This window comes from Odocoileus virginianus, chromosome 1, assembly GCF_023699985.2.
Source record: "Odocoileus virginianus isolate 20LAN1187 ecotype Illinois chromosome 1, Ovbor_1.2, whole genome shotgun sequence".
Classification (NCBI taxonomy): Eukaryota; Metazoa; Chordata; class Mammalia; order Artiodactyla; family Cervidae; genus Odocoileus; species Odocoileus virginianus.
Window position 1 is genome coordinate 39423792 of NC_069674.1, and position 21005 is coordinate 39444796.

The 21005-nt window shown below is 39.5% G+C and overlaps 1 protein-coding gene across 2 annotated transcripts in view; it reads left to right on the top strand.

The window, feature by feature from the left end:
* The first annotated feature begins 6827 nt into the window (after positions 1 to 6827).
* STK17A (serine/threonine kinase 17a) overlaps positions 6828 to 21005 on the top strand; it is a 37029-nt gene continuing 22851 nt past the window's right edge. Inside the window, exons 1-2 of one of the 2 annotated variants that reach the window (XM_020890873.2) lie at positions 6828 to 7175; positions 17195 to 17407. In XM_020890873.2, the coding sequence (XP_020746532.2) occupies positions 6970 to 7175; positions 17195 to 17407 (419 nt within the window). In that variant the 5' untranslated portion in view covers positions 6828 to 6969. Of the gene's footprint in view, positions 7176 to 11896; positions 14970 to 17194; positions 17408 to 21005 lie in introns of those variants that run through there. The other variant, XM_020890874.2, reaches the window with a different exon arrangement.

Here is a 21005-nt window from a genome sequence, read left to right on the forward strand (position 1 = left end):
ATCCCCATTGGTTAATTTATATGTCTTTGATTTCTAGCAAATTTGAACATCTGATATGAGTTTATTGTATTTATCCCTTTAAAAATTACTTTTCATTTTCTTGGACCTCTTTCTAACATAGTGTTGCCATACTGCTTATTGGTTTATGTGTTCTTTATATACATAGGGCGTAACTTCTGTTCTAAGTGGATAAATTTAATAAACTCATATCAAATGTTCAAATTTGCTAGAAATCAAAGAAATATAAATTGACTAGTGGGGTTCCATTTTTGCCAGTAAAACTTTTCCCAGTTTGTCTGCCTTTTTGTTTTGTGTATAATTTTTAAAATATATACAAGACTTAAAAAACTGGAAATAGAACTGCCATATGACCCAGCAATACCACTTCTAGGCATACACACTGAGGAAACCAGATCCGAGAGAGACACGTGCACCCCAATGTTCATCGCAGCACTGTTTATAATTGCCAGGACATGGAAGCAACCTAGATGCCCATCAGCAGATGAATGGATGAAGAAGCTGTGGTACATATACACCATGGAATATTACTCAGCCATTAAAAAGAATTCATTTGAATCAGTTCTAATGAGATGGGTGAAACTGGAGCCCATTATACAGAGCGAAGTAAGCCAGAAAGATAAAGACCATTACAGTATACTAACACATATATATGGAATTTAGAAAGATGGTAACGATAACCCTATATGCAAAAAAAGAAAAAGAGACTCAGATGTATAGAACAGACTTGTGGACTCTATGGGAGAACGCGGGGGTGGGATGTTTCAAGAGAACAGCATCGAAACATGTATATCTAGGGTGAAACAGATCACCAGCCCAGGTTGGATGCATGAGACAAGTGCTCGGGCCTGGTGCACTGGGAAGACCCAGAGGGATGGGGTGGAGAGGGAGGTGGGAGGGGGGACCGGGATGGGGAATACATGTAAATCCATGGCTAATTCAATGTATGACAAAAACCACTGCAATGCTGTAAAGTAATTAGCCTCCAACTAATAAAAAAATTAAAATTAAAATTAAAATTAAAAAAAATAAAATAAAAAAATAAAATAAAATATTTCTCTTAGCTAAAAAAAAATAAATAAATAAATAAATAAATAAAATAAAATAAAATATATACAAGAATTAAGAATTTTTAGGTAGTCAAATAGTTTCCTTTGAGGTTTTCTCACATGGCTTTAGAAATTATTTTTCCTATAGAAATGAGTTAATTGTTATATACAATTTATTTACAGATTTTAGTCCCTTTATATTTAAGTAATTTATTTTATAATCAATTTAATTAATGATTTAGAAGATTTTGGACCTGTTTCAGTTTTGTATATAGAATAACTCAAAACTATGCATTCTATTATACTGAGCTGTCTTATTTCATAATATATTTTAGTGTCTATTAGAACAATTCTCATCTTACAAATCTTCTTTTCCAAAATTTTCCTAGCTATTCACATTTGAAAATTCTTTGTGATAAACTTCAGGATAATTTTAATATATTCCAAAATAAATCATTAGGTGATTTATTAGAATTTTGTTAAATATGTTGATTGATTATAGAATCTAAACTCTTCATCGAAAAACATGCTATGTATTCCTTTTATGTGTCCTAGAATAATTATGTTCTATACAGCTATAAAGTAAAATGTATGCTTTATGTTTTTTTGTTAGAGTTGTTTCTGCATGCTTTATTTTTCTCTCTATTGCAAGTAGAAAATTCCCCCTTTATCCTCATTCCTTATATTGTTTTTATGTATGAAAACTGGTATTTATTTTTATTATATTTAATCACCTTTTTCTAATTTTTAATTTTCTTATTTTTCAGTTGATTCTTCTGGGTATTCTCGAAATGTCCTTGAACTGTCTATATTCAACAATCTGCTACCTTTTCCTTCTTGACCATTTTCACTCTTCCTTTTCCAACAAGAACCAGTCTGGTTTTCCTGCAACGTAAAGTAGGCGTCACAAGAGCAGGTGTCATCATTGTACCGCTGACTTCAATTATAATGCTCCTGCAAGTTTTGAGACATGTCTTATTAAGTTTAGGATATTCCTTTTTATTTGAGGTTGCTAAACTAAAAAAAAAATTAACCATGAATGGGTATTGAATATTATAAAATATTTTCCAGTATTCATTAAGTTGATGAAATTTCTTTCATCCACTAATCTGAACATGGAGTGAAACACCCTGAATTGTCCTGGGATAAATCTACTCTGATATGATGTATATTTTTATACATTGCTTAAATTAATTTTGCTTGATATTTTTGAGCCCATGTTTTTCCATCGGTTTGAAAATTTCTGTAAAACAGAAGTTTTTATAAAAAATGAAGTATAATTTAAATAATGCATATGTCCATGCAAGCCAGAGTAAAAATAGGCTATTTCATCACCCCAGAAAGTCTTGTTTTGCTCCTTTTCAATCTCCTCCACCCTGAAATCAACCCCTCTTCTGATTTCTATCACCATAAATGAGGTTTCCAAGCATTTGTGATTTTATAGAGCTTTCAGTTGTGGTCTTAGTTGTATGCCAAACCAATGAGTAACATTTGGTCTCTTGCTTAATTCCACTATGATCATAGAACATCGTACTCTGTAGAACTTCAGTCCTTCGAAATTGTTGAAATGTGCTTTATGACCCAGTACATAATAAATGTTCTCCTTGCACCAAAAGGATGTATAGCCTGCAGTGTTTTACTTACATCAATTACGTTGTTTGTTCATTGTGTTGTTCAAACTGCTAAAAATGTTTCTTTATTTTTTATATGCTTGTCCTATCATATAGAGGAGTGTGTTAAAAATCTCAGGTTCCAATTATATTTATTTCTCCTTTTAGTACTGTCATTTTGCTTTGTATATTTCAAGGCTATATTATTAAGACCATAAAAATTTAGAATTTTTATAACTTATTGACGGATTGATTCTTTCATCATTAAGAAATGTTGCTCTTTACCTCTAGTAATGCCTCTTGCTTTAAAAATCTACTTTGTCTAATATATGCATAACTACACCAATTTTCTATTAAGTACTATTTATATGGCATAAATCTTTCTATCCTTTTAATTTCCACCTTTCTGTGTCTTTTTATTTAAGGTGTCTTATTGAAGCACAAACAACTATTATTTTTTTAATCCTGTCTACAACCTTTGTCTTTTAATCTAGGATATATCAAATTCCATTCAAATTTGCAGTAACTGCTGTTTTTAAAAAACAAACAACTTCTGTTTACTTAAACATATCATCTTACTATGTGTTTTCTATTTGTCTGTTCTTACTTTATGATCCTTTGCTTTCTGTTCTTACATCTTTTGAGTTTTTATATTATCCCATTTCCTCCCAGCCATTAATTTGTTATTCATCCTTTTTCTATTATTTTCGTTGCTAATCTAGAGATTGTAATATGGATTCTTGATTTATTAAAGCCAGGTACTTTTATCAATTCCCACTCCATGCTAGAACTTCAGCATATTTTCATTCCATCTCTTTTTTGTGCTATTTACTCACTCTCTTCTTCTGTGCTATTATTGAATATATGTTAATTCTGTATCTATAAATATTTAAGTTCAGAAGACATCATTTTTATTGTTATATACAGTTCCCTTCAGACAGTTTTATCTGGGATCATTTTTCCAGCTATGTAAAGAACTCCTTTTCAAATTTCCTTTAATGTAGGTCAGCTGATGATCTTAGTGTTTGTTATAAAAACGACTGTATTTTACTTTCAGTTTTGAAGAACATCTTTACTGGATAGTATAAAATCTAGATTGGAAGCTAATTTCTTTTAGCATTTTGAAGATATCTGAAGATAGCTTCAGATATCTTCCATTGTTTGAGAATAAGCCCTTGATCTTACTGTTGCTCTTTTGCAGATAATATATATCTCCTCTCTCTATTTTTCTCAAGATTTTTGTCTTCAGTTCTTAGTAATTGACTATGATCTGTTTAGGTATGATTTTCTTTTCTTTTCTTTTTTTTTTTTTTTTTTTTTTTGCCTTTTTTAGTAGACTTTATTTTTAGAGCAATTTTTTTTTCTTTTCTTTCTTTTTTTTTTTTTAATTTGAGGCTAATTACTTTACATCATTACAGTAGTTTTTGTTATACATTGAAATGAATTAGCCATGGATTTACGTGTATTCCCCATCCCAGTCCCCCCCTCCCACCTCCCTCTCCACCCGATCCCTCTGGGTCTTCCCAGTGCACCAGGCCCAAGCACTTGTCTCATGCACCCAACCTGGGCTGGTGATCTGTTTCACCCTAGATAATATACATGTTTCAATGCTGTTCTCTTGAAACATCCCACCCTCGCCTTCTCCCAGAGTCCACAAGTCTGTTCTATACATCTGAGTCTTTTTTTCTGTTTTGCATATAGGGTTATGGTTACCATCTTTCTAAATTCCATATATATGTGTTAGTATACTGTAATGGTCTTTATCTTTCTGGCTTACTTCGCTCTGTATAATGGGTTCCAGTTTCATCCGTCTCATTAGAACTGATTCAAATGAATTCTTTTTAATGGCTGAGTAATATTCCATGGTGTATATGTACCACAGCTTCCTCATCCATTCGTCTGCTGTTGGGCATCTAGGTTGCTTCCATGTCCTGGCTATTATAAACAGTGCTGTGATGAACATTGGGGTGCACATGTCTCTTTCTCCCCTCTCTTTCTGATACTTCAGTTAAATGTATGTTAGAACATTTTAACACATAGTACCTTATGTGCTTTAGTCTCTTTTCTGAACATTATTTCCTCTTATCTTCCATGTTTCATTTTGCATATTTTTTTTATCTATTAAGATCCCTAATCAGGTTCACTAACTCTTTCTTAAACTTCATACTACTGCTACTGCTAAGTCACTTTAGTCGTGTCGGACTCTTTGCAACCCCATAGACGGCAGCCCACCAGGCTCCCCCGTCCCTGGGATTCTCCAGGCAAGAATACTGGAGTGGGTGCCATTTCCTTCTCCAATGCATGAAAGTGAAAAATGAAAGTGAAGTTGCTAAGCTTCATAGAATCTGTTATTAAACCCATCTATTCAGTCATAGTTTTAGTTTGTGGGTTTTTCTCCCAATTCTAAAAAGCCCATTTTATTCTTTCAGTTTCCCACTTCTGTGCTGAAACTCTTTAGCTTGTCATTTAATTTCTTGAAGATATTAAACACAATTATTTAAAATGTCTTTAAAATTCATTATCTGCATCTTCTTCCTGTGTATTAGTTTTTCTATTCTGTCTTTTTCTGTTAGTTTCTAAGAGAATTCTTTTTGTGTGTCCCCCTTTTAAATTAAGTGCCCAACATTGTGTATGAAATATTGTACAGATAATGTTGACCCTGGATGATGGTGTTTTCCTCCAGAGGGGATTTTCCATTGCGTTTTGAGGCTGTTCTTCTGTCCTCAGGTGAGCTTGTCCCGTTACCAGTACTCCTAAGATGTAGCACTTTGGGGTGCCAACTGAACGTCTAGAGTGTCTACCAGCTCCTTCTTCTTAGCAGATCCCTGAACTCCAATTTTTTGTCTCTCCAGCCTGATGAGATGTCTAAAGCCCTGCTTATTTTCTCACCCTTTCAGTCATTGCTTTGGAATTATCAAATGCTTCATGGGAAAGGGGTGCCATTCTGGGCTGCCTTTCTTGTCAGGATCTCAGTGGTTCAAGTTCTTGCTGCTTTTGAAACTCTCTGATGTTTCAAGTAGAGGACTACCTGATTTAAATTTTTTTCCCAACTTTCTCAGTGAGAGAATTGCTCACACATAGACTAACTCATCATTGCCAGAAGCAAAACTCTGAGTAATGACATGATCCAATTTAGATTTTTTAAAAGATCACTCTGGTTGCCTCAAAAATAAACGATGTGGAATTGAGGAGGAAGAGGGATGGTAGCAGATAGCCTAGTTAGGGAGCTATCACAATAATCCAGACAAGAGAGAATGGTAGTTGTGGTCATGTGGAAATGGAGAGGAGTGATCAGATTCTGGATATGTTTTGAAGGTAAAGCCAAGAGGATTTACTTACAAAATGGATGAGGGGTGTGAGAGAAAAAGAGGAGTCAGTGTTGACCCCAAGGTTTTTGGCTTGAACCACTGGAAGGATGGAAATCCATTTACTGAGGTGCGGAAACTTGGTCGGAGTGCATTTATGAAGGATGATCGGGAGATGACTTCTGCTCGTTAAATTTGAGATGCTAATTTAGCATCCAACTGGTGATGCCAAGTGTATATTTCAATATATGAGTTTGAAGTTCAGAGAATGATTGGAAGCTGGAGATAAAAAATTTGTAGTCATGAGCATACGGATGTAATTAAAACCACAAGACCGGATGAGAGCACCTTGAAAGTTAAATACAGAGAAGGCTGTAGGACTGGTATGCTGGCTTAAAAATATTTGTCCATCTCTTGCCTTCACGTCCTCCTCTCAGTGTGGGAAGGTCCTAGATGCCCCAGGCAACTTCCACGTGCTGTAGAGCAGCCCTGATCTGAGTCGCATCACCTCTCCTGACCCGCCCAAGGGAAGGGATCGTGAAGCTCCGGCTGATAGCTCCTACGCATTTTCATTAATGCAGGACTCAGATTTGCAACATTCAGATGTTCAGCAGGTGCGTAACTGGCTGACGCAGCGGGTCCTCCAGCCAGAAGGGTGGTGCTGTCGGTAGCCTGCAGATTGCCTGGGCCAGCCGCGCGGCCGCCCGCCAGGCTGCACCTTCTCCCCCTCAGCTGCAGAGGGCGCGCGTGAGGCACTCAGAAGGGGGTAGCTCAGCGGGGGTAGCTCAGCGGGGGGCGGGGGAGAGGCGGGGCCGGACGCGGGGCGGGGCCGGGCGGCCTGGAGACAGCCGGCTGCAGTCTGTGCGCAGCTTCGGGCAGAGCGGTTGGCGTCCTCGCGCCGGCTCGAGGAAGCTGGAGGCGGGGCCGTTACCCGCCGGGAGCTCCGAGCGAGCCGGGCGGCAGGCAAGGAAAGCACGCCCGTGCGCCATGATTCCTCTCGAGAAGCCGGGCAGCGGCGGCTCTTCCCCGGCCGTCGCCTCCGGCTCGGGTCGGGCTGGCCGGGGTCTGAGCACGCCGCGCCGGCCGCCGCCCCCGACCCAGGCCCGCGGACTGCTGACGGAGATCCGCACCGCCGTGCGGACCGAGCCCTTTCAGGACGCCTACACCCTGACCCCCGGCCGGGAGTTGGGCAGGTGAAGCCGGCGGGCGCGCGCAGATAAGTGCGGGAGGCGGGCCGGCGCGGGCGCAGATAGCGCGCCGGGACCGGGTACAGACGTGGGTGCGGGCGGCGATTAGGGCGGCGGGGCCCCCCAGCCTCCAGTCCACGCGCGGCGTCCCCCAAAGCCGTGGTAGCGGCCATGAGAAAGGCTCCCCCCAGAACCTTGACCCCTTCCTCTCTCTGCTGCGGGCGTTTCAGCCTCTGTGGTCCCTTGTGCGGTAATTTAACAAGGCGGCGTGGGAACCACGCTGCGAACCTTTCCCCGCGGCAGCGAGTCTGAAGTCAGCACAGGTGTGGAGTCAGCTTTGGTTTTGCCTACGAACTTGTGGGTTCCTGCCTCTCGCTCTGTGGCTGTGGTAGAGGAGCGCAGAACCCCGAGCGTGACAGCTTCCTTCGCACCAGCGCTGGGCCAGTTTCCGTCAGCCGCTTTCTGCTAACTTCAGTTGCGGATTCTTGGGTTTGTGCAGTTTGCGTTCTGAAATATTTAGGTCCGTGTGCTTTTTAAGTTCACATCGGTTTCACTTGTGGAGTCTGGGCCCTTGTCTGACTCTTTCTACGCCGTGATACGGCCCTTGCCTTTTCTTCCGCATCCCATTGTTGTTTTGTAGGGGTAGGGAGAGCTTAGAATTTGGTCTGTTTTTAAAATCGCAGAAGGTGAAGGCTGTTTGGATACTTTACGTCTCTTGTACGTTGAAGAGGGGTCACAGAGTGATAGCTTTTGTTGTTCAGTCGTAAGTCATGTCTGACTTTTGCGACCCCATGGGCTGTAGCCCACCAGGCTCCTCCGTCCGTGAGGTTTCCCAGGCAAGAAAAACTGGAGTGGGGTATTGCCATTTCCTTCTGCAGGGGATCTTCCCGACCAGGGATTGAACCCGCATCTCCATGCAGGCAGATTTTTGTTCTTTCTCTCCTTCTTCTTCTTCTTCTTTTTTTAACTGCTGACCCACAGGGAACAGTAGAGTTTTGGGGACTGACTTTTTCTCTGAAAACAGTTTGAAGAAATTGTCAGAAGCACTGGCTTTGGGGTCAGACCCGAGCTCAGACCCCCACTCTATGTGCCTTTGGACGGTGACTTAGTCTCCCCGGCCTCACGTTTCCCACCCGTAAAATCAGCATAGGGACAGTACATCCCTCATGGGGGTGCAGAGAAGGTGCAGGGGCTGCGCAGCTCAAACCACTGGTCCTGGCACACAGCATTTGATAAGTGTTAGCAGCTGTTGCAGACATTTATCAAGGTTGCAAAATCTCACCATGTTGTAATGGGGAGTGGGCCTGACAGTTAATAACAGCCTTCATTTGAGGGGCTTGGAAAAAGGTCTTATAACAGTGATTACAACGTTAAAAACAAGCCGCCTTACAAATATTGGGGTAACCTTTAGAAATCGTTTTTTGGCAAAGAAACCGACCTTAAAAGTGTCTTATTTATTCCACATGAGAAAAGGAAAGACGTCTTCAGGGCCAAGCTTTACTTCACTCTGCTAGGCACTAATTAACTGGATCTGTGTGCACTTTATGACAAAAGAAGACAGCTACTGACTCATCTAGGTATTCTAATTGGTGAAAATTCCAGACATTCTGAAGTAACTGATTTCTTGAAGAAGGAAAACTGGGACTTCCATTGTTTGGTTGTCTGGCTTCATTCCACAGAAGAGAAAACACATTACACAACTGAAAAATGTCTTCAGGTGGCAAGCACTCTCTTGTAGTCTTGTAATAGATGATTTAAACGGAAAACAATTGATTTGCTCCCTACCAGGTGTTGTGACAATCCCTCCAGGAACCAAGGAGGTTAAATCAACTTTCATTTTAACCTCTATTATAAAATTAGTTTGTCTATAAAGTTGTGTTCCTTTGCTTGAAGGTTATGACATCTTTTACATATCTTATATGAATTTCTTTACATAAGCCATAACTCCTGAAGCACAGAACAATACAGTTAGATACTTGATATAGAGCCTAAAACTGAAAAAGAAAATAAATGTATTTGTTTCTTTTTGGTTCCCTTTTTCTCATGGAGAAGTGTAATGCAGTGCTTAAGAACATGGACTTAGGAGTCAGTCTGTGATCGAGTCTTGGCTCTTTACTTACTGGCTATGTGTACTTGAGTGAGTTACCTAATCTCTGATTACCTCACAGAGTTGTTGAAAGAAATAAATTAACAGCACATCTGTAGCATAAAGGTTGTGCTTGACTTAGGGCATGCACTCAAAAACTGTAATGCGTTGAGTATCTCAGTGAATGGTATTTTACATGTAACCAAAACGCAAAAACAGGCGAACCTGCACGACCTCAAAATGTGCTTCTGTCTGTTGCAGAAGTAGAAAACCTCATTGCAAAAGACCAGGGAACTGTTTAGAAGTCTCAGGAAGTGAAAGTTCTGTTTTGTATTAGAAGCAGTTTATGTTTAAGGTTTATGAGTTTTGCCTGAATGTTGTAGTTTTGACAGAATGAAGTGTGTTTTTGTGTAATTCTTTCAGTAGTAAGAAAAGTAGCCTCTTTTCCTAGGTGTTGACTCTGGTTGCATTTCTGATATAAGGAACTGATCTCATGCTGATATAGAACTTTAAAATTACTCATGTTATACTTTAATGATGTGGTATGAAAAACAAAGGTCTATTCACTTTGTTCTCTGGCCTTTCATTTAGTGAAAATGTTGAAGAGGTGTGAAGAGCTGACTGTTCAAAGAAATCAAGTTTTTGCAGGCATTCCCATTATTTTATAGAAATGCAAAGCTTTCCGTGAAATGGTTGTTTGGAGAAGACATTTTAAATGATCAGTATTGATTCCCTAGTAATGAGAGGATGTAATGTTGATTATTTTAAGAAATGCCACATTCTTTCATGTCTCCAGCAGAGTCCATAGCAGCCTAAATGTGGGTAAATATATGATGTAGAATTTTCTTTTATTGCTTGAAACTTGACTTGTTATTCCTGAGGCTTGTTACCTTTCTTTTGAGTCAGGACATGTGCCAGTGTAAACCACAGTAACGATTCAAGGTGCAGGAGACATGACCTTGGGTTCCAAGAATTTTTTCAGAGTTGACTTTCCTGGAGCTTTTATTGATAGTGTAGGAACAAAAAAAATATTTCTAGAAATTTAAAATTACACTAATTTCATATCAAGTGATTTGCCTAGTCTTCAACTTTTAACATTTTTTGATATATGCATAAATTTTATCCTAAGAAAAAAGATATTTTAAAGCCAAAAGAATATCTTGTTTTTTATACTATTACATACTGACAGTTGAATTTTCCTGTGAGGAGAAAAGGTATAAATAAATCCAAGTTCTCTGTTGAAATGGGTACTTCATACGTGGGGCGCTTTACAGTTTTATACGGACTTTCACATACATTATCTCATTTACTTCTTATCCCAGGCAGATTTGGGAAGTCCCGTTTTTCAGATGAGAAAATCAAGATACCAGTAGATTGACTCATATGCGAGACAGCTGAGCTGGGACTCCTTGCAGTCACTTCCATTATGCAGCAGATGTTTCTCAAAAAAAAAAAGCTGTAGTCTATCTTGTGGCTAAAGCAGTTTGCCATCGTTTTTGTAAGAGGACATGTTAATGGGTTCCAAATTGGAGCAAGCACTGCCAAGCTTAAGTGTCATGGGCTTCCCTCCCCGGCTGTGTTACCCACCTGGGTCCCTGGACTCTAATCAATGGAAATTGATAAGAGGCCAGATGAGAATTCCGGGAGAGCCTTTTCTGGGACTTGGACTGTAACTCTCAGGAGTGAAAACAAGAACCAGATGCCCTTGCTTATGCCCCTGGGTGGGAGGGGAAGGGGGCAAGCTGGTCCCTTGGATGGGGTAAGGTTAGGGGCCGATGGGTGGGTTTGGCTGGAGGGGGGCTTCAGTGATTCGTCTACCCCCTTGGTGTGCAGGCCCCTGCTTTTTCTCCCAGCACCTCAGAAATGGCTGTCGGTTTGTGGCCTTTTTTCTAGCTTATTGTTCATAATTGACCCCACCGGTGCATGCATGAAGTTATTTTTTGAGTCCCTTATAGTTCCTTTGTATTCTGTTGCTTGAGGAGATGTTTGTACAGGTGCAGGCACTCAGGTGAAGGGTCCCAGATCCCAGCCTGTCTCAGCTGGGCCTCATGATGGGTAGGGACACCCTATCTCATTCTCCTCAAAGCGGTTGGGAGTAACGGGAACAAGGAAGGAATTTTATCAGAAAATAAGAGGATGTACAAGCTGAAGAGGATGCACAGGTGGAGGTGTTTTAGAAAGTGGATGTCCTTTACCTAAATTCATGTCTGTAGGTAATGGCTTCAGGTTGAGGACCTTATACTACTTGAGCATGTGTCATAAATTGTAAGTCGTAATTTCTTTAGAAATAAAGACCCTTGTTAAATACCATCCATGTAAAAATTGTGCCTTGTTTTAGGAAAATTATTAAGATTTCTTGGCGGCTTATCATCAGTTTGAAAGATATTTACAGTTTTGAATAATCTGATATTTTTGGATGGGTAAAAACAACTAGCCGTGTTTGTGGTTCAGCAGCAGACTTTGCTAGGAAGTATGGCTCCTTCTCTAAGGCACGTGCTTCATTAGGTCAACTGTTTTAATTTTGAAAAGTTGGAGCCTATGTTAAAAGTAAAAACTTAATTTAAATATATAAACCTCCCAATATAAAAGTTTAAAAATATATAAGCTTAAGGATTTAATGAATTTCCACCACTTTACGAACCTAACAAAATTTTATAAAATCCAATTATTGAACCAAATGCATTAGAAAGTTAGGTAGTTATAATCATTAGTTCACCTATTCAGAAAAGGAAGGAGGAACTCCATTTATATAGGAATTATATGCATCAAGTAGAGAGTTCAAATTAAATCACCTCCAAAACTCTTCAGTTCTGTATGATTTTTTTTTATAAATTATCATAGATCTGAAATTAATGCCCCATACAATAAAAATAGCTGCTGTTACTAATTGCAGAGCATTTCCTAGAGGCTACACACTTTGGAAATGTCTTTTTCTTTTGTCTTCACTACCCTACAGGGTTAAGTGCCATCAACCTCATTTTGTAGGTGAGAAATCTTAAGATTCAGAAAAGTTGAACAAATTGCCCGAACTTCAAACCAAGTCTGGCTTTTGGTTCTACCTGTTCTTGTCACTCATGCTGACTGATCTGATGGACTCGCTGATTTTTACACTTAGGGTCAGCAGATGGTTTGGTTTTTGTTCTTTCAGAGGTAAGGAAGACAGATCTGATCTAGGTCATTCTTGAACAGAACTTCTTTGCACCTAAGGCTGTACCCCAGTGCTATTAAGCAAATATTGGACTTGGCATGTTGAGCACATAAGGCTCTTTGGTAGGCTCTGGAAATTATTCCCAAATCTAACAAATCAGTCACTACTCCTTTTATGGGCAAAGTGACATGCCACATGGGAAAATCTTGTGGGGAAAACAACATTTGAGCTGAGCCTGAAAGAATGGATGGAATTTCAGTAGCAGTAGCAATGCAAGACGTTCCAGCCATTGGCAATGAAACAAGCACAGTGCAGAAAAATTCAGTGAAAAAGAGAACAGCAAGTAGCCCTATGTGGCTAAAATATTAAACCTTATGAGGCTGAGTTGCCACAGAACTTCTATTTAGCAAACTAACAAAAACAGTGTATGTATCTAGGGTGTTATCTGAGCACCTGCCATGTGCCAGGCACTACACAAGGAGATGCAAAGATGAAGAGGCCAGGTCCCTGAAACTCATAGTAGGGCCAGGGAGATAGTAGTAGCCAAAAAATTGTAACATGTCAGAAGAACTTAAATAATAGGATACACGTGGAAACAAAGCCCTTTACTGTAATCTAGAATCAAACCTGGAACCTTGGAACTCACTTTTATTTTGCTTCCTCTATATACACTCAAATCAGCACCTCCAGTTTTTTTATCTTTGCCTGAGCCTTATGTATTCTAATGTGTGTTCACCTTTGTGTGGTAACCCAACACTGGTTATATTTGGAATCCATCTATTAGTAAATAAAATTCTCTTTACAGAGAAAGGCACATCAAACATCTCCCTTTTGAAGCCTAACACATGCTCCCCTCCCTCCACCATCTGCAGATCTGTTACCATTCTTCTGATTTTTCTTCTCAGTGGATGGTACCGCATTACCCAGGACCCAGGACAAAGATCTCCAGTCCTCTCCCACCCTCATCTCTCTGCCCGAAGCTCAGTCTGTCTTGACCTTGAGTGCCTTGTAAATTACTTCCTCTCTTCCCAGCCTTTGCTGCTGCTGCTACTTTAGTTCATAGACCCCTTCCCTTGAGCTATTTTCTTAGCTTCCCTAGTTTCTAGTTAACACTTGGCAATACACTCAGAATTAGCTTTTTAAAACATTTATCTTAGCTTTTTTAAACTTTTACTAAGGTAAAAGTCTCATAGGTGCCCGTTCTTCCCTTGAGAAATAAAGCACCAGCTACTTAGCCTGTCATACCTACTGATGTTCACTGAGCCTTCCTAAGCTTTTCCAGTTGCGCACTGGTAATAGAGATCAGTAAAAACCCAGCCCTTGTTCTGAGGAAGCTTAGACTGGTGGGTCTGACTCAAATGTCTCTTCCTGTTGTGATCTTTGTTTATCCTTCCTGTCTTACTACCCTGGAGTGTGTTATCATTGTTATTCTGAAATGTAGTCATTCCTAATATCCCTCCCACCCCCTGCCAAAATGATTAATGAAAATCAGAGTTTTCAGTTTAGTGTGTAATAGTGAACTAGAGATGTTTGTGAAATGGGTGAAGACCTCTGGAAACTGAAACATCCTGATAATCTAGGAAGAATTTTGGCTAAGTCAGCTGAGGAAGTAAACGTGAAACAGACGTCTTATGTCCTTTGAACCTCATCAGTCTCAAGTCCCTGCGTATAACTACAGCCCTGAGAGTCAGAGAAACATCATTTATTTCGTGCTTTGGAGAGGCCTCAATAACTTAAAGGGTTGAGACACAATCACAGTTTTACGGTGAAGTTGTGGTAAAGCAGGCATACCAGAGCACTGCAGGGTGTGGGGTTGAGGGAAACCGTGACTGTCTAATTCTTAGTTCACTCGACCCCCGCGCCTTCAAGACCGAGTCCCACATTTCTGTTTGCCTTGTGGCTCTTGAGAAAGAACAGTTCCTGGAAACCTGGCTTCATCTCTGACCCCCTGAATAGTATTAAGGGTTCCCCTCCCATCACCCCAGTCATCCCGAGATGAAGGCGGTGCCTGTTTCCTGTGATCTGCTGTCCTGCTGTCTGCTTCCGTGGTGCACAGTATCAGAACCGTGGAAGAGTTCTCTTAGCCTGGAATAGGGCGCAAGCTGGTCACCCACTGCTGGCTGCCTGTTTTGATGAGGCTCACTAGCTATATAGAATGATCTGTACATTTTTAAATGATTGAAAAGTCAAAAGAAGAGTCATATTTAATGACATGGAAACTATGTGACATTGACATTTCAGTGCTGGTGAAGTTGTGTTTTGTTTTTTGTTTTTTTAAATCCTGCCTCCCCTGTACTGACCTGTTGTCTGCAGCTGCTTTCACTTACAGCAGCAGACTTGAATGGTAGTGATCAAATCAGCTGGCCAGCAGAACCGAAAGTATTTGCTATCTGGCCCTTTACAGAAAGGTTGGCTGACTCCCAGGATAGTGCATGATATGGGGGAGAGAAAGGGTAAACCTACAGCTGAATGCTTCCTCAAAAACAAGGGTGGTGTCAAGATTAGTGATTGGTGTGCGAACGACTGTGGTGACCCAAAGAAATGGATGCCTAGCAGGAGACCCAGGGTAAGTATAGGTCTCTCCTTTGGTTACTTCTGGCCTCTGAATTAAGCAACGGCTCTTTTATAACAAAGGTTCCCAGAGTTTATAGGCTAGGGATCCATTCATCTGTTGCGTCTCTGGTCTTCGGAAATATCAGGACAGGTATGTAAGCCACAATATTTTACTATAATTTTACACAGGACGATATTGCCTAGAGTGTCAGGTGTGGTAATAGTAAATACCTATGTGTTTGCTGTGGGAATTCTTTGAGGACAGTTCAACCCGCGCATTTCTAATTTAATAGCAATATGCTTGTTGTCAATTACATGTTGGTCAGTTTTTTACAAATTAGACTTTCTCTTTTTCCTCTTTTGAAACTTCAGAAATATAAGTATAAAAAGAAACAAATGATTAATGATTTTTTTTCTCTTCCTTAAATCCAAAGATCATTAGGAACCTTTTAAAACTCAATGGAGATGTTATTAGCCTAATGATTTTGTGGGGCTAAATAAAAAGAGGCATTAGCCTGTGATGCATAGTTTATTGTTGACTCTCTCTAGTGATCTGAAGAAGTGTTTCATCTCACATTCCCGTTGGGCACAGAGAGCCTTGTTCTGAATTAGGGTGCTGTTAGGTAGATTGCCATCTAATTGATCAGCTGTAGGGCTGTGCCTAAGAATTTTTCATGTAACATTTTTATTACTGATGGTAACAAAAATTCAGAGGGGATGAACACCATATTTGTGGTTAACAGCAGCAAAGAAGGAAGGATCAGTCCTCAAAATTACATTGGTAGTCTAGAATGCTGGGCCCAGACCCAGAAAGTAGAATTTAACAGCAAGTTAAAAAATTTCAATGCAAGGCTTTAAGTATATTTCTGAAACATAGTATCAAGACACTGGCTTGAAAGAATCCAAGAGGAGAAGGTTTTATTTGTGAAATACAAAAAACTTGTCAAGTTTTTTTCAAAAGTCATATTAATTTGTATTGGGCCAGCCTCAGCAAAATAATAATCATGAAGCACTTTGAGCTTAGACTTGGAGCAGGTGCTTCAGATTTGGTTGACGCGTTTTACCAGCAAAGACCCTGAGGGGATGAGGAATGATTGAAAATTGGAAAGGGGGAGTAGCAATTAACAGATCACATCAGCTGTGTCCAATAATACCTGATAGACTGTCAGGTTGAAGCTTCTGTATCGCTCAGCAAAAGATATGGACAACAGCTCTTCTCTTGAAGCCAGGTTTAGGCTTATAATGAAAATCTTACTAAAATAATGTGTGCCCACAAGAGGAAAAAACTACCTCACAGTTTGAAAGAAAGACATTGGCTTTGGCATTTGGCAGTAGATTAAAAAAAAAATTATTTGATTTCTAAGTTGCCTTCCAGCTTGAGTACTGGGTGTTTATGGGTGATAATTATTACGGCTCAATGATTTGTTTGCTTCATAGTACTTTATTGAGTATGTGGCAAGTACCATGCTAAGCAGCTGACATGTATTCTTTAATTCTCACAACAACCCTGTGAAATAGATTGTTTGTGTTCTCCTCTATAGATTAAGAAAATGAGATTTTTTTCTTAAGTTGGAGCTTAAATTGCCCAAGGTTATGCATCAAGTGAGTGGATGGAGCCGTTCTTTGGGATTCATGCCCAAATCTAATTCCAGACCTTATTCCATAATCAACATGCTGTGCTGATCCCCTGTGTGACTTATTAGTGTAATAACATGGCAGTAGAGTGTGTCAAAGAAGGCTTGTTATATCTGTCTTTATAGAAAAGCTAGACATTTCCAGCTGATGCTGTAGTTGAAATGATGTCATACAAATGAGATCCCTACCTTTAAATAACTTTGGAAGGTGATCGGGTCTTTTTAGAGTCAATTAGTGACAGTGAAATCCATTGTTTTAGGAATTTTGATAACCAGTTTCTCTTAAAAAGTCAGATGGCTTTTTTAAGATTCAAATTATTTTATGTATAAATGTGTAAAAATTAAGTTATTTATATATATATAAAATGCTACAAAGAAATATTGGCTTAAATATTTGGTTATGCTGTATTTAGAAGAATGAATCTTGCAGATTTTCCCATTGCATTTTATTTATAGAGAGGTGTTTCCCAAGTTATATTGCTACTTGAGTGTTAGCATATGACCTAAATTTAAATACCCACTGATGACTGTTTGGAAATTTCATTAAAATTTATCATCTCTGAAAAGTCAACTTTAACAGTGACTGTGTTTTGCTTAATTCTAGAGGGAAATTTGCAGTGGTGAGGAAATGCATAAAGAAAGATTCTGGAAAAGAATTTGCCGCCAAGTTCATGAGAAAAAGAAGAAAAGGCCAAGATTGTCGGATGGAAATAGTTCATGAAATCGCTGTACTCGAGCTAGCCCAGGACAATCCATGGGTCATTAATTTACATGAAGTCTACGAGACACCATCGGAAATGATCTTAGTTCTGGAATAGTAAGTATTGTCCTCCTTACTGAGTTTGTTTGCTAGTCCACACTCCTTTATACATACCACTCATCTGTGATAACCTGGCAAGCCCCGGTTCTCTGGAAATCTGAAGATTTTCCAAAACTTTTTCGTGAATTTATCGACATATCCCAGATTTGCAAGGATACGTATGTTGTATTTTTCATCTTCATTCTTTAGTGAAATTCTTTTGAAAATAAAGTTCTCTTACGTTCTTATTAGAGGCCTTCTTAAGGAGGTAACTGGTGCAATAATAAAAGGCATTTTACATAATTTCTTATACGTTCATATGATCTAAGTTAATAATCCTTCTTTCAGAAATAATTGTTGGGATTCATACCATGCTTTCAATTTGGGTAAGTAGGTAGGGACAGCAGAGAAAACAGCTTTGGGACATGAAGGACAGTTTTTTCTTCTTAAGAAATCCTGTCAGACTTTGGGGTACAAACAGATGGATTCCAAGGGGGAAAGAGTGGAGTGGGCTGAACCGGGAGATTGGGATTGACATAATACAGTATCTGTGTGTAAAATAGATATCTGTATCAACCTAGAGGGGTGGTATGGGAAGGGAGATGGGAGGGAGTTTCAAAAGGGAGGGGATATATGTATACGCATGGCTGATTCATGTTGAGGTTTGAGAGAAAACAGCAAAATTGTGTAAAGCAATTATCCTTCAATTAAAAAAATAATTTTAAAAAGATATCTAAGGAGAGCCTACTGTATAGCACAGGAAACTCTATCCAATACTCTGTGTTGACTTAGAGGAAACATGTGCCATCTGTAGAACTGAGTCACTTTGCTTTGTACAGCAGAAACTGACAACATTGTAAAGCAACTGAACTCCACTTAAAAAAAGAAGTTGTTTCTCCTGCCAGAGGAGAAGATTGATAGATTTGAATACATTCAGGAGCATTATTAGTAAAACACAAAATGAAAACACAAACTCAGGGGAAAATAGTTTTGATATCTGTTCACCCAAAATGATTTCTCTAAATGATTTCTATAAATATATAGCTAGATCTTACCAGTATACACAAAAGCATGAACCTCTTAGTTTAAAAAAAATGGACAAAGGATATAAAGAGAAATTCCACATAGAAGCATATATGTAAGTAGCCTATACATACATGAAAAATATTGATTCTTGTTTTTATAATGTAAAATAAGTTGCCAGTTTCACCCTGTATAAGATTGGCAAGCATCATAAAGAAAAGTGATATTCATGGATTGGATCATCTCATTTATACTACAGAAATCTCAGTGAAGTTGTTTTTCATTTTCAAAAAACCTTGGTTTAGAGGTTTCTGGTCTTCAGTTTGTTCTGGAGAGGATTGGTTAGAATTGGAAATTGATCCGAAAGGGACTGTCTGAAATGTGATGCTCTGATCATCTTCTCTCTCTCCCTTTCTCACAGAACCTGCTCTGAACCTTCCCTCCTGTCTCCCCTGAGTCCTCCATCATCTCCCGCCTTCACTTCCCTTACATTCCCTTCGCTTCTGGGGTAGTTACTGCAGCTAGTCCCTCACCAGTGCCTCACATGATGCCTTTCTTCTTCTGTTCCTCTGCAATCCATTCTGCCAGTTTAAAACACGGGACCTAAGCTGTTGTCTTTCCTCCTGCCCATTCTTGGGAGGATTTGCATAGTCTTCCATCTGCTTACTACACGAGGAAGAGTTCCATCCTCAGCTGGGCTCTTGGTGTAGTTTTGTAATTCTTTACCTGATCTCTCATCCCCTTCTTTTAACATCCCCAGCAGGAGGGCAGGAGCTTATGAAATCTTTGATCACACGTACTGTCACCCACTTCCCACTTGTTAGATACCAAGCCTTCTCTTCCTTTCCTGAGAAGATGAAGGCCATCAGATGCACACTGCTCAGCATCACCCACTCTGTACACTCTCACTGCCTTTCCTCTGTTCCCAGGAATAGATTCCTTTCCTTAACTCCGAGGCTAAAACTTTGACTTCTGTTCTTTAATTCTCTTCCTGCCTTTTCTAGGACCTGTGTTGTGTGTTTTACTCACTTTTCTAACCTCTCCGAGAGTCCCTCCCACCTCAAGGGATTTTTTTCCATCCATCTTCCAATAATTCAGTCACTTCTCTCCTAAAATTCCTGGTCCTCAGCTTGGACTCTTTTGAACTATTGTCTTGCCCTTTTCTTCTGAATTTACAGCTTTCCTCACCTTCTAGTCAATTTTGTTCTACTTCATTGAACCATCCATTTGTTTATCTGCCAATACTCCATCACTTTTCAATCTGATGCCATCTGCTCCTCTAAAACTTTCATGAGGTCATCAGCCCTGTTTGCTGGAATCGATCTCCTCGTTTTAGTGTTCATTCTGCTTTTAATGCTCTTTAAACACTCGATGTTACACCATCTTCATTGAAATTATGTTCTTCCTTAGCTTTTATGGCTCTCTCTCTCTTTTTTTTAATCTTAGCTCCTTTCCCCCTCCTTCTACTATATAAGTGCTCCCCACAGTTCATTAGTATTACTCTTGTCATGCGTTTATGATCTGCACATTTACCCTGGATGATAACTCTCCATCTTTGTGGCTTCAGCTTTTACTTACATGCTGGATGTTTCCGAATCTTTGTCTCCAACATTAGACCTTTACCTAAGCTCCAGCTGTGTAGTGCATATCCCTTAATCCAGCTGCACATTGTGCCCAATGCAGGGTCAATGTGTGTGCACCTCTGCATTGCTGGGCTTCTAATGCCTGTGTTTTGTTCCCCATTTCCCCTGGTGTCCCAATCTATTTCATCGCTCAAATGTAAACCTTGGCTCTATCCTTGATTGCTTTGTCTCCTTTAATGCTCTTGTATGATGAATTACCCAGTCTTCCACTTAACTCGCTCCCATGCTGGTGCCCTTTCCTCTGTGCTTGCTGTTTTCCCCCGTGTTGGGTCCTCACTGCCTCTCCTGTGGACTGTCCCTGTAACTGTCCCTGATCCCCCAGCTTCAATCCTAGGGCATCCCTCAGGCTCCCATTGGGTAGGTAACCAGCACACAGATGTGGTGATACTATTCCCTTGCTTAGAAACTTTTGGTGGCTTCTGTTGCTTTCATGGTTATGATTCTAGAACCACAAAACCATATGGTTTGGCCAAAATTTTTTTTGTTTTGCATTTTGCTTGAAGAGGAAGTCTTCAAATTAGACTTTAGACATTGAGGTATTAAAATTCTTGGCCCTATCAGCAGATTGTTGTTATGGAAACAGACAGATTTATGATTACTGTGTTACTCATTCCACCTGCCGTGTGCACTGGATACTAATGGGCGCTGGTAATAGGAAAGTGAAAACAGCATAATCCCTTCACTCCAAAAAATGTTTAGTGAAAGAGATAATTTTTTTAATTTTCTCCAGCTTTACAAGATATAATTTAGATAAAACATGTTATAAGTTTGAGGTCTGCAATGTTTTGATATACTTGTATCTTGCAATGTTAGAGCATTAGCTAACACCTGCATCACATAATTACTATTTCTTTTTTGTGGTGAGAACATTTAAGATCTGTTCTCTTAGCAACTTTTAAGTATATAATACAGTATTATTAACTATAATAATTATAGTTACATTAGATCCC